This window comes from Apostichopus japonicus, chromosome 1, assembly GCF_037975245.1.
Source record: "Apostichopus japonicus isolate 1M-3 chromosome 1, ASM3797524v1, whole genome shotgun sequence".
Lineage (NCBI taxonomy): Eukaryota > Metazoa > Echinodermata > Holothuroidea > Aspidochirotida > Stichopodidae > Apostichopus > Apostichopus japonicus.
The window spans coordinates 11,546,933-11,560,655 of NC_092561.1; the positions used below are offsets into that span (position 1 = coordinate 11,546,933).

The 13,723-nt window shown below is 36.5% G+C and overlaps 1 protein-coding gene across 4 annotated transcripts in view; it reads right to left on the reverse strand.

The window, feature by feature from the left end:
- The window catches only part of LOC139967565 (uncharacterized), a 71,351-nt gene that overhangs the window by 17,738 nt on the left and 39,890 nt on the right, over window positions 1–13,723 (reverse strand). For 3 of the 4 annotated variants that reach the window (XM_071971528.1, XM_071971500.1, XM_071971510.1), the window contains exons 14-24: window positions 13,320–13,389; window positions 9,587–9,727; window positions 7,932–8,063; window positions 7,369–7,483; window positions 6,725–6,792; window positions 5,647–5,749; window positions 4,955–5,047; window positions 4,159–4,240; window positions 3,243–3,333; window positions 2,249–2,325; window positions 1,542–1,676 (exon numbers count right to left, since the gene is read on the reverse strand). In XM_071971528.1, the coding sequence (XP_071827629.1) occupies window positions 1,542–1,676; window positions 2,249–2,325; window positions 3,243–3,333; window positions 4,159–4,240; window positions 4,955–5,047; window positions 5,647–5,749; window positions 6,725–6,792; window positions 7,369–7,483; window positions 7,932–8,063; window positions 9,587–9,727; window positions 13,320–13,389 (1,107 nt within the window). The remainder of the gene's footprint in view (window positions 1–1,541; window positions 1,677–2,248; window positions 2,326–3,242; window positions 3,334–4,158; window positions 4,241–4,954; window positions 5,048–5,646; window positions 5,750–6,724; window positions 6,793–7,368; window positions 7,484–7,931; window positions 8,064–9,586; window positions 9,728–13,319; window positions 13,390–13,723) is intronic. The other variant, XM_071971517.1, reaches the window with a different exon arrangement.

Genomic DNA, 13,723 nt, shown 5'->3' on the forward strand with positions numbered 1-13,723 from the left:
TAGACTAAACACTCCACATAGTGCATACACTATCCCCTCTACTGAGTTGGACTAACTGATAAATAGATGGATACACATATAATAGAGAAATGAACAGCCAGGCAAATTAAACCAGAGGGAAACCCCTCCCAACAGTTACTTGCATTTAAATAAATTACACATACAGCACATCAGCACATGAGTAGTTTGCAAGCTAACCCTGGGTGAAGTTCATACTGCACATACCTAAGCCAACCTTTGACCTCCATCTAAAACAGCAAGACGGTTCTACTAAATATGGGAAAGTCTAATCAGCATAAGTTTCACATCTTCATTGAGACCTGACCTTTACAAGTTTCGTAGGGTTTGACTTCTGCAGACCTCAAATGAGCATTCACCTATACTTATCATTTATGTAATCTACCATGCATGTATAATCTCTTTTGAAGGTAAAATTCTCAACATATACTACTTTTGATATTTTGAAATTTGGACCTCTGTTGACCCAAATGACCTTTGACCTCCACCCAAAATAATAGGTTCTTGTACTCACTATAAGAAACACACAGGCCAAATGTGAGCTATGTGATGTAACCTATCTTGGGATATAATCTTGTACTCATTATACTGAGCAAGATGCCAAATATTAGAGCCAATAAAGTTCCTATCTCAAGATATGTGTTGGACAAGTTTTGACCCCAGGGGACATTAAATGAACTCTGACCTACACCAAATTGTGTAAGAACTTTACACTACATAAGGCTATCCTACCATGCATATATGAGGTCCTTTGATGTTCAGGTTCTGGTGATACATTTTGCCCTCTGCTGACACTCAATGACCTTTGACCTCCACATAAAACAATAGGGTTCTTGTACTACTTATGTGTCAGCCACATGCCCATTTTGCCCTCTGCTGACAAAAATGACCTTTGACCTTACATAAAACAATAGGGTTTTTGTACTAATTATGTGTAAGCCATATGCCAAATATGATAACTGGATAGGTTACCACTCTTGAGTTGTGTTTACAAGCTAGGGCGTCAGGTACACACACCCAACATGACTGCATAGCTTATTTGCCTGAAAACGGATAGGAACCTAAAAGGCATTGCCATGGCATACACGCCATTTGCTTGAAAGCCAATTAAGTTGAAGATTTACTTACTGAGCTTAGTGAGTACTGAAACTGATTTAATTCTGCCAATGATGTCACTCTAACAGATATTTAGTAATATTAGTCACATGAAAGCCAGAGAAACAAATGACTCAAATATGAACTGGTAACATTACAAGCCACATTCTCTTCAAATTATAGCTTGGAATAAATTGTAGATTCAATGCAAAGTGCTACACTAGACAAAAGTTTCATATTGAAACACCATTCACTCAATTCTGTTACTACACACATTGGACAAAATATTATAGATTGCATTTAATGCTGAGCTGTAAATTTGACCAATTCTAACATGAAAAATTCCTTCAACACTAATTTTGTGCAGGTGTCCATTTCTCAATTACAGTTTGAGACCTGAGGCCTTTGTAGTCTAATTGTACACGTACCTTCCCATTCTCCACCAACTGTGTTACCATGACGATTGTGGACACATTCTGTTCCCAAACCATCCTCCACATATCATCCACTGTTCCAGGGAGAGGTCCTTGGCAAGCTATATACTCCCTGGGTGAGCTGAAGCCCTACAAGAAACAATCAAGTAGAAATAACATGTAAATGCAGCAGATGAGGACTATTGGTATTAACTGTGATGAAGGTCACTTGCATTCATGACTGGACAACTCTAAAGAACTCTATAAACCCAATAAACATTGGGTCCCACTAAGTACTCACTGTGCTTATATGTATCAAAGGATTCAGCGAATTGTGCAGAAATAACTTTTATTCTTAGTTTCACTGGCATCTAATATAGTGATTATATACTACATATCGCTAATCAAACCAAATATGGACACTGATACTCCTACCACACTTCCATAGTAGTTCTATGCAGCCTACACCCTAACCTGCTTTGCTTATATATAATCAACGCTGAAGCATTGTTTGTCATGTTGATGCTACTACCACTGATTGTTACCTATTGGATGAAAGAAGAATTTTATAGATCTCTCTGAGAACAATGCAACAGTAACTCAGTTCAGAATTACTTCAGGAGTGCAATGCTGTTACAAACAGTGAGCTTCTCTAAGCAAACCTTTGTGGTAAACCCAGAAAATATGGTATTATTAAAAGGGGATAACAATTGACAACTTACTGGAATATAGTTTGCATTGATGTAATCTGAACCCAATTCATCATCTATGCTCCCTAATCGGACTCTGGTTTTATCATCTGTGGAAAAAGAACATGTACAATAATTAAATTCATAGTTTTGCATAACATCCCGTTGTAGTGCAAATAGGCAGCTACCTCATATGCAATGTAGTGAATTGTTAGTTCATACCGGGGAAAAGCTGCAAGTCATTGTCTAAAGAAGCCCTAAGCGACTTTTAAAGGCCAGTCTCGCTATAAGATATTTTAATTCAACATAACACATAAAGAATATAACAAACTTGACTTGTCTTTGTAAACTAACTCCAAATGTATAGACATTAATTTACTTCCACTCTCCAAATATTGTTTATACTATCCCCCACAGTTCTCAATTAATTATTTGCTGAGAATGATATAAATTGCTTAAAGTTGCTCAACAGGATTTGGTAAATGTAAGAAAGCAATTGCAAATGCTGTTCACAATAAAACAGATGCTGGTATTGCAAACCATTAAAGTTTCAAATTAAGCAACGTAAATATAAAGTGAAGCTACTTACACTTAACTACGTTCATTGACAAATCTTTATACCATGGTCATGTTCAGGGGGCTAAAACAAATTTTTAATGTTTAAATAACCTTACTAAATATATTATGAAGTCATTAATTTGGTTTCCAATGAATCAACCAATACCAGAATCATCTTAACATGATCTGATCATTACCCATTACATCTACATAACATGAATTGTCAAAACATATTTAAAAAGAAATGAGTATTTATGAAGATATAATTACACTTTTTGATAAGGTTAAACTGTGAACACAGACTTACTCAGTGACTTACTCTTCATTTACCCTGACGGTTTCAGGCTTCACTTCTTAAAGCACATCTAATTTGCTGGTCCTCTCTGCTTAAGGCATTCTCTGATGGTAGTCACAAAGTTTTAACTTACAAGGTAGTACAATACCTATCTGTTTTGGGGTTTATACTTACAAGGTAATATATTTGTGTATCTGTTTTTGGCAACATTCTCTGGCAAAACAGCATCGTAACATGTCATCTTCCGGCCAACCCTTCGAACATTCTGAAAATGAACAAGATGGCTGTTTCAATCATATGATATATAAGATCCATATTAATAATGTTAACACTCAGTTTGCTAATAACTTCATATGAACATGAACTTCTTGATCCGGTGCAGTTTCCTTTACCACACTATCATACCATGATTGTTACCAACTTTAGTACAAATTTGGCCCAAAGCCCTATGATGAAGATCCAGTTTAATGAAATTATGCCAATTACCCAAATTATGGACTTAACAACCTTTGACCTATAACCCTTATAAACATTCTATGCCTACTCACCAGCAGATAAACAATCACCCTAGCAGGAGAAGCACTTTACAGGATTTCAAGTTTGAACCTGTCTCAACCCAAGTAACATTCCACCAACTATGTGCATTAACATAACTGATGCTTCCGACAAGGGCAACAGTTTGGACAACTTTCATAAGGATTAAGTGTATGGTCTGCGAGCAACAACCTTTGATTGATGCTGACAGACGGGCACATTTGCTATGGCATAAAGCTTCATTGGCGATATCAATTGAGCTAAAACTTGGATTACAAATAGGATCAGAGAAAGAATGGCATTTCTGCATGATGCTCTTACTAATGACATGTGAAACAACACAAGTAAACAAACTGACACATAACACTAACTGACACATAACACTAACCTCAAACTGATACATAACACTAACCTCAAACTGATACATAACACTAACCTCAAACTGATACATAACACTAACCTCAAACTGATACATAACACTAACCTCAAACTGATACATAACACTAACCTCAAACTGACACATAACACTAACATCAAACTGATACATAACACTAACCTCAAACTCTTGGGAATAACCATAGTTACTGTGACCTGACATGATATGAAAATCTTGACAGAATTCACTCAGTTTTATAGCTCTGAAGAGAGAAAAAGACTTGAAAATAATGATAGGAAATTCGATTCTCCCTCCTTCTTTTAGCCTATAGAATGCTTTCAGTTTGTCAGGTCAATTTCCCTCACGATGGACTGTAAAATTTACCGAATAGCAGGCTGATTTAACCGATATTTCCCTTGAAAATGAGCTACATGCAAGAACGGCTTATATTAATATTGATCTTTATATCTCTGGATTGACTATTAAGTCATCCTGGTCACTTGAGATTTTACTTTGGCTATGAGAATAAATTAGACAAATTGTTCGCAGGACAGCTTGGTCAGAGGACAGACTGGTCTTTACAATCATTTTTCCTTATTATATTTATTGGTTCAATGTATAAGAGTGAGACATATTGTGATCAATGGTCAATTTTATTTTGAGTAAAACCTCAAAGATTTGATAAAATTACTCACTAATGCTGTTCAAACACATCTTGAGCTTTGATCGTATTTTGTCCATTTTATTGCCCATTACCTTTGACAATATGCATGAATAGTTAGATAGAAATTAAATGATAAAAACATTGGTTGAAACAAATCTGAATATCTATTTTTTCCCCTTAGTTCTGCTAAGGATGCCTAACAATGTTGTGCATGACATTTCTGACTACCATGTGATACAGGAAACCTGGTTCTGCATTGACTAATTGTCAATTAAATCTATCCATTTCTACACGCCTTTATTATTTTAATACCTGATGTACTTGGCTCTTGAGGAATTTCTTGACATGGACTGGAGTAACATAGAGTTAGTTGGGGCTGCCTGGTAGGTGCCTTTACTATCCATGCTATCATAAAAACAAGATAGATCACATTAAGAAAAGTATTACACATAGGAATGATATTACCATGTTTAGCATCCATCTCTATGCAGCAAAGCACAGGGTTTGATTCCAAATAAACAATATTCCTGCATTGCTCATACGGCACCATGATAGAAACAACACTGACTGCAAAATCAGAACTGTTTGCCTGCCTAAGGTAAGTAACCAACAGAAAACAACAATACTGAAAATAAATTGTAAGTGAGTTACAATAGATATGTAACCATGTAATATCAAATGATGAACGTTATCAACAAAGCTGTATTATTTGTAAATTCATGTTTAAATAAAATGGAATTGGTTTGGTAAGCTTTGCCAAAACTTGCAGAAACACAAACTACACAAATTTTGGCTCTTGGATGTTATGTATGTACAATTTTCACATGTCTCCATCTGATAGATTTACCACATTAAAATTAAGTTTTGTTCCATTTCCACTGTACTACAAACATCAAGGAACTAAAGAACATTTCAGTGACAATGGATGGTTATAAGAGCCAAGAGGAATTTGTAAAGCAGCAAACTGTGGTTAGTTTTGTTATCAAATTAATGAAGGAACTTACTGGAGTCGTTTCCGTAGCAACAGACCCACTAAGATGATGACAATCAGGAAGAGTATCATCAGAATAATTAAGCAGCCAATTATCAAAGTTGACTGGTTTTTAGCTGGATAGAGGAAATACCTAATGACATTATGAACATAGCAAAACAAATTACAAACAAACTAATTAGATCAAACACAAATTAAGTCAAACTGATTATGAGAGATTGAGAAAAGGAAGAATGGATTTCCTCAGCTGTAATTCAGCAACATACGTCACAGAATATAGCATCATCATCATAATAAACTGCAACCTTTTCAAACAATATCATACACCAACTAGCAGTTGTGGAAAACACATCTCAATGCAATGCAGGAGTACACTTTGAAGGTTAGAATAAGATTTGCTTAAAACATTAGGTCGAAAGACTTATTTACAACCAAGGCAATGTGTTCATCCTGTAAGTACAGGCATTACTATACTAACAGGAATAAATATGTAAAGAGAACACATGCTGTCTTATTAACTGCTTGTGAGAAGAGACTAAAGCATAATACTATGGATTAGCAACAACATGGGGGGGCTGAAGACTGATGGCCGGCCTGGGGGAGGGGTCTAAGGGGAATTTTTTTGCATTTCCAGGTGGCCTCAGATGCAATTTGGTGCAATATAGCACACTTCAACCCACCCACTCCATTTTGTATATAATTTTGCATTTTCACCTGGCCTTAGATGCAATTTGGTGCTCCAAATGAGATTTTTTTCTCATTTGGAAATGAAAAAGGGGTTTTCTGCCTTGCAAAGCGGGGGGGCGGAATGATACTTCCGCCCCTCCATATTTTTCAGCCCCCCCGGTTCCTACGCCCTTGCTTTAGACCTCTAAATGGGTGGCCTTGATTGAATATCAGACATTCTGGTGTTCCAGACATTGTTGGCCAATGGATAATCTGTCCAGAAATACATCTGATATAAAAGATTAATTGGGGATATTAAATGTCCTACTAATTTATTATTGTGAAACTTGGGGATATTAAATGTCCTACTAATTTATCATAATAAAACAATGATGAAGTGTCCTGTATTGAAATATATGACTTACGCAAGACAAATGGTGGAGAAACTCTGCTATCAAACACTCCAGCTGCATTGAAACCTCTTAACCAGTAGCTAGAAAGTAGAAATATTAAAAAGTACAAAATCTAACAGCTTATTTTTCTTCCATGCAAGATACAACCACATTAACATTAAGTGCACAAGTGTTTTGTTAATGCCAACCTCAGATATTGATAGTAGCTAGCTGCATGGTCCATATATACTTAACTGTAGTAATAGTGTGATAGAAATGATATTTAATAATATTTGCTGTACCTAAATAAACTTTGGATTCTACTCAAACACTATCATTCTGGTATCTTATATGAGACATCCATCTTCAAGAAATGAGATATCTTCCAAGTTACTTCCCTGAGATATCTTCCATCTTTGCTGACAACCAATATAATCCCACTGTCACCAAATTAATAAACTAATTTTTTCGCTCAATGTGGTATATAAACATACCAAGTTTGGAAGATCACATTTGCAATCTAGGCATCTCACATACACACATGTACGTGCACACACATACACAAATACATTCATTTTAGACAATGTTATGGTTGCCATAAAAATAACAAGCAATTACTCCAAACTTATTCCAACTTCTAGTGCTAAAGTGAAAATAGGTAGATCAGATAAGCTTACACATAGCTTTTTCCACCTGTCAAATGACCATTACAATAATCTGGGGAATCATCTCCACAATCCTCTCCTCCGATTATAACAGGCAAAGGATCAGCCACAGATCTCTTGGAAATTTCTAGAAGAAAGTAAAGTACATGGAATATTAAAAAAGTCATGTTTACTCATTGCTTGTGAGAAACAGTGCTAGTGCTCTCATAATACTTCCAGTGCGTATGTCTTGTAACAACCAAAGCAGCAAGAGTAATCATGACATGCATAGCTTGAATATTATCAACAAAAATGTGTGGTGCTTAGATGCAAATTGGTGCTTTAGCTTGCAACTATTTAAAACAACGTTGAAGAATTTTTGAACTGTTTAGGTTGTACTGCATATATACATGTTGTATATTTATGTACTTCACATTTGAATACGCTTGAAATATTATGTCCGCCAGGAGGGAAGAGGGGGTCTAGGCCCCTAATTTATTTCTGGGGGAATAAAGTGCCCCTATTGTCACAGGTAACCTGGTCATCACCTTGTCTGTCTATGTAACAACTAACCTCTTCATTCATAGTTTGCTTACCTTTCTCACCTTGATATGTACTGACAGATACTTCATGGAATGCTTGGTAAGGAGGGATTGGATTCTGACTGATAGCTTCTCTCCAGCCTGGAAGAGTTACCCCTGGTGTCAACTCTTTACCATTAACGGAGGCTGAATTAAATGGAAACAAGAGTAACACACATTAATCAATAGGCAATTAACACCATTATTCCATATATCCCCATCTACTGGAACTAATTGGAATGGAAAGAATGGTTTCTGGGCAAACTAGAAACTCGTCTCCATGATCTATCATCACACAATTCACAAAGAACCACAACCACAAGGCCCTTGTGTATAGTCTACATGAGATTAAAAGCAGTGAGGTCCTAGTCTAGTGTACCAACCAGTTCAGTCATGGATGCCAGATTTAACCTCTGTGATCAAGGATAACAAAATTGGTGCATCAAGGTAAGTGAAAGTAAATTTTGTGTGTCTTCAATAGAAATGATGAATCTGGAACTAAGCACACTTGGTGGGGCTCAAACCTTAATTACCAGCAGAATTGACAAGGCACGAACATCACTCAAAACAATAGACTGACGCTGAGCTTCATTCTGGCGAACCACCTACAGTGTACCAGCCTACACATTGGATATGGCAAAAGTTGAACCTTAGGTATCCTTTATACAAGATGGTCTCTTAGGAAGGCCTAGAGTCACACCCCATCATGGACCACAAATGTCCTGCAAACAAGTCGAGGTCAACGTGGAGATCTTAACTGGGTAAAGAGAAACAAAGACTTCCTCTCTACCTGAAACAAGCTTCTATGCATACAATGTGTAGGACAACCAACCAAAGCTATTGTCAGTAACCACAAAACCAAACAATCCATAGAACTCACTGAGCCAGTGATGGGGTAAAGTGGGGTCATTTGGGGAAGATGGGAGGTTTTAAGTTGAGCACTGATGGCACTGGAAATGAAAAAAAGGATATTTATCAGAAGTTAAAGAGTTCCAGATGTAAGAAGTTATCCAATGCAGATAATCTGTTAGGCAAACCATTGTCATTTATTGAATATCACATAAAAAATATTAAGGAAAACTTGTGGTATAGGACTATGAAGTAATGTCTTCTTGTTATGCTGAATTTAATGTAGTGAAAGAGGGCTTTGTGGTCAAGTGGTTAAGGCAGTGGACTTGTGATCTAAGGATTACAGGTTCGAGCCCTGGCCAGATCATTACGTTGTGTCCTTGGGCAAGGCGCTTTATCTCCATTGCCTCTCTTCACCCAGGTGTATAAATGGGGACTTGCGAGGTAACTTGTAAATATAGTTGTGTGCGCCGGTTTGTGGCTGCACCCAATGGGATGTCCCCCGGGGGACACATGGTTGTGGTGCACTGTGGTGCCCCAGGAGAGATTGATTGAATTGTGCACACTTTGGTGTGTAGGTGTGACAAGTTACCAATGACCAGGGTTATGTTGTAAAGTCGTGTGAGAAGGCCTTGGCCCTGAACAAGACTGTAAACCTAAAATTATAAAATTATAAAGAGACAATTACTATTACTGCAGCTATATTCTGTTATCAATGAAAGTGTGCTATTGTATTGAAGTAGTCACACTATACTGACAATATACTCTTCACTAATTACAAATGAAAACCATAAGTGACAGTGTTATCACATGATGCTAACCTTCAGCTACAATCACAGAAAAAGTTTCAACAGGTCCATTTTCATCATCAAACAACTTTGGATCAAACCAGATAGCAAAGCTGTGGTGAGTCACATAATTGTGATCTGGATATCGTGGGACTTGTTCCGATGGTCTGAGAACTGAGAGAAACAAATAACTTGAGTTAATTCAATCAGCAAACAAGATGATAATGAAGATATGTCAGGGTCTATTGTAACAAATTGACGAATCATTAATATCACCACAAATCAAATATATTATAAACTTTAGCTTAATTAAGGAAAGGAGCAAAGAAATGTATGGCTAGAATGGGATTCAACACAGTGACCTTTGTGTTACAAGCACAGCACAATACCAATTAAAGCTATCCAGCCCTTAATTGGATCCCTATATAGCCATCGGTTACACAGTATTCAAGGTACTGTGGCTTCTGACTGGCACCCCCAGCTAGTAAATGGCTATATAGGGATCGCCACCAATTAAAGCTATCCAGCCCTTAATTGGTGGCGATCCCTATATAGCCATCGGTTACACAGTATTCAAGGTACTGTGGCTTCTGACTGGCACCCCCAGCAAGTAAATGGCTATATAGAGGATCGCCACCAATTAAAGCTATCCAGCCCTTAATTGGTGGCGATCCCTATATAGCCATCGGTTACACAGTATTCAAGGTACTGTGGCTTCTGACTGGCACCCCCAGCAAGTAAATGGCTATATAGGGGATCGCCACCAATTAAAGCTATCCAGCCCTTAATTGGTGGCGATCCCTATATAGCCATCGGTTACACAGTATTCAAGGTACTGTGGCTTCTGACTGGCACCCCCAGCAAGTAAATGGCTATATAGGGGATCGCCACCAATTAAAGCTATCCAGCCCTTAATTGGTGGCGATCCCTATATAGCCATCGGTTACACAGTATTCAAGGTACTGTGGCTTCTGACTGGCACCCCCAGCAAGTAAATGGCTATATAGAGGATTCCACCAATTAAAGCTATCCAGCCCCTATTTGGTGGCGATCCCTATATAGCCATCGGTTACACAGTATTCAAGGTACTGTGGCTTCTGACTGGCACCCCCAGCAAGTAAATGGCTATATAGGGATCAACACTGACTAAGGGCTTGATAGCTTAGTTGGTAAAGCACTATGCTTGTAACCAAGAGATCACTGGTTTTATTCCCATTCTAGCCTAACATTTCTAAAATTTCCCAGTCAGTTTCCTGTTATTCATTTACTTATATAAAACATTAGCATATGTAAATGAAATATTTGTCAGCATTAACCAGTCAGACAATACACACCAGCTAATTACAAAAATAACCAATTTGAGGATATTAGTAGAATTCTGTTACATTTAGGTGAACACTAAATAGGTCACTGTAAACTATAACAAACATCCAACATTAGACAAGAAGACATATGTCAGTTCCAAACACACCATTGAATGCCCTTAAAATATGGTTATTATGCAAGTTGGGCTGAATTAGAATGTCTACAAATAATCATGAATTTAACACCAGCTCACTTCTGAGATATAACACATTTGGAAGTCCTTTCTGAGGTTTTTCACATATACAGTCTAATTAAGTGCCCAAAATATTCAAACTCATTTCACACTTAATTCATGGAATATAATGCATTCTGTGGCTTAGTATCTATCAGAATGTTTCACCCTTATATAAAATATGCACACAATATGCTGAGGTTCTTATTACTCTTTTGAAATGATACCTGAAAGACTTCTGTGTCACAATGACAAGTTACAACACACAAGAATAACACATAATAGGAATACATTTTTATGTCACAATGACAAGTTACAACACACACAAGAATAACACATCATAGGAATGCATTGTTTGTGTCACAATGACAAGTTACAACACACACAAGAATAACACATAATAGGAATGCATTGTTTGTGTCACAATGACAAGTTACAACACACACAAGAATAACACATCATAGGAATGCATTGTTTGTGTCACAATGACAAGTTACAACACACAAGAATAACACATCATAGGAATGCATTGTTTGTGTCACAATGACAAGTTACAACACACACAAGAATAACACATAATAGGAATGCATTGTTTGTGTCACAATGACAAGTTACAACACACCAAGAATAACACATAATAGGAATGCATTGTTTGTGTCACAATGACAAGTAACAACACACCAAGAATAACACATAATAGGAATGCATTGTTTGTGTCACAATGACAAGTAACAACACACCAAGAATAACACATAATAGGAATGCATTGTTTGTGTCACAACGACAAGTTTACAACGCACAAAAGAATAACACATAATAGGAATGCATTGTTTGTGTCACAACGACAAGTTTACAACGCACAAAAGAATAACACATGATAGGAATGCATTGTTTGTGTCACAATGACAAGTTACAACGCACACAAGAATAATACATAATAGGAATGCATTGTTTGTGTCACAATGACAAGTTACAACACACACAAGAATAACACATAATAGGAATGCATTGTTTGTGTCACAATGACAAGTAACAACACACCAAGAATAACACATAATAGGAATGCATTGTTTGTGTCACAATGACAAGTAACAACACACCAAGAATAACACATAATAGGAATGCATTGTTTGTGTCACAACGACAAGTTTACAACGCACAAAAGAATAACACATAATAGGAATGCATTGTTTGTGTCACAACGACAAGTTTACAACGCACAAAAGAATAACACATGATAGGAATGCATTGTTTGTGTCACAATGACAAGTTACAACGCACACAAGAATAATACATAATAGGCATGCATTGTTTGTGTCACAATGACAAGTTACAACACACACAAGAATAACACATAATAGGAATGCATTGTTTGTGTCACAATGACAAGTTATAATGCACACAAGAATAACACATAAAAGGAATGCATTGTTTGTGTCACAACGACAAGTTTACAACGCACAAAAGAATAACACATGATAGGAATGCATTGTTTGTGTCACAATGACAAGTTACAACGCACACAAGAATAACACATAATAGGAATGCATTGTTTGTGTCACAATGACAAGTAACAACACACACAAGAATAACACATAATAGGAATGCATTGTTTGTGTCACAATGACAAGTTACAACACACCAAGAATAACACATCATATGAATGCATTGTTTGTGTCACAATGACAAGTTTCAACACACAAGAATAACACATAATAGGAATGCATTGTTTGTGTCACAATGACAAGTAACAACACACCAAGAATAACACATAATAGGAATGCATTGTTTGTGTCACAACGACAAGTTTACAATGCACAAAAGAATAACACATAATAGAAATGCATTGTTTGTGTCACAATGACAAGTTATAATGCACACAAGAATAACACATAAAAGGAATGCATTGTTTGTGTCACAATGACAAGTTACAACGCACACAAGAATAATAGATAATAGGCATGCATTGTTTGTGTCACAATGACAAGTTACAATTCACACAAGAATAACACATAATAGGAATGCATTGTTTGTGTCACAATGACAAGTTACAACACACACAAAAATAACACATGATAGGAATGCATTGTTTTTGCATATCTAGGCTAAACTTAAATCTTTTGCACATCTGATTATTAATGCAGATATTACTGATATTATGAATATTCAGCAGACATGGCTCTTGTAAAGCTCACAGTTAAGCTGCATAATGCCTTATGGGATTCTCACCTCCAACCATTGTGTTGACTATTTTCCAGGCAAGCTCCCCTTCATTGGTAGGTCCAAAGTAAGCTTTTATCTGAAAAAACCCAAACAAGCATTACAATTATAACATGATCAAATGTAGTCTTTAAATATGAACTATCAAAATGTAATTGCTTGTTCTTAATGAAGAGAAAAGGGAACCCTTGATACTTGTAGTATAGTGTGCAAGCAATAATTGTGGTAATTTACTTCCTGCTATCACCGTGTATGTTCAGTAATCTAGTAAGAATCAGTGGAACCTATCCACCAACATGAGACTTGGAATTATGTTATGTGATACAGTCAATTGTAAGCCTATCTAGAAATCAAATACATTTACCAAGGAAATAGATTCAAGACTTGTACTTACTGTAAAGTTATATTTGCAT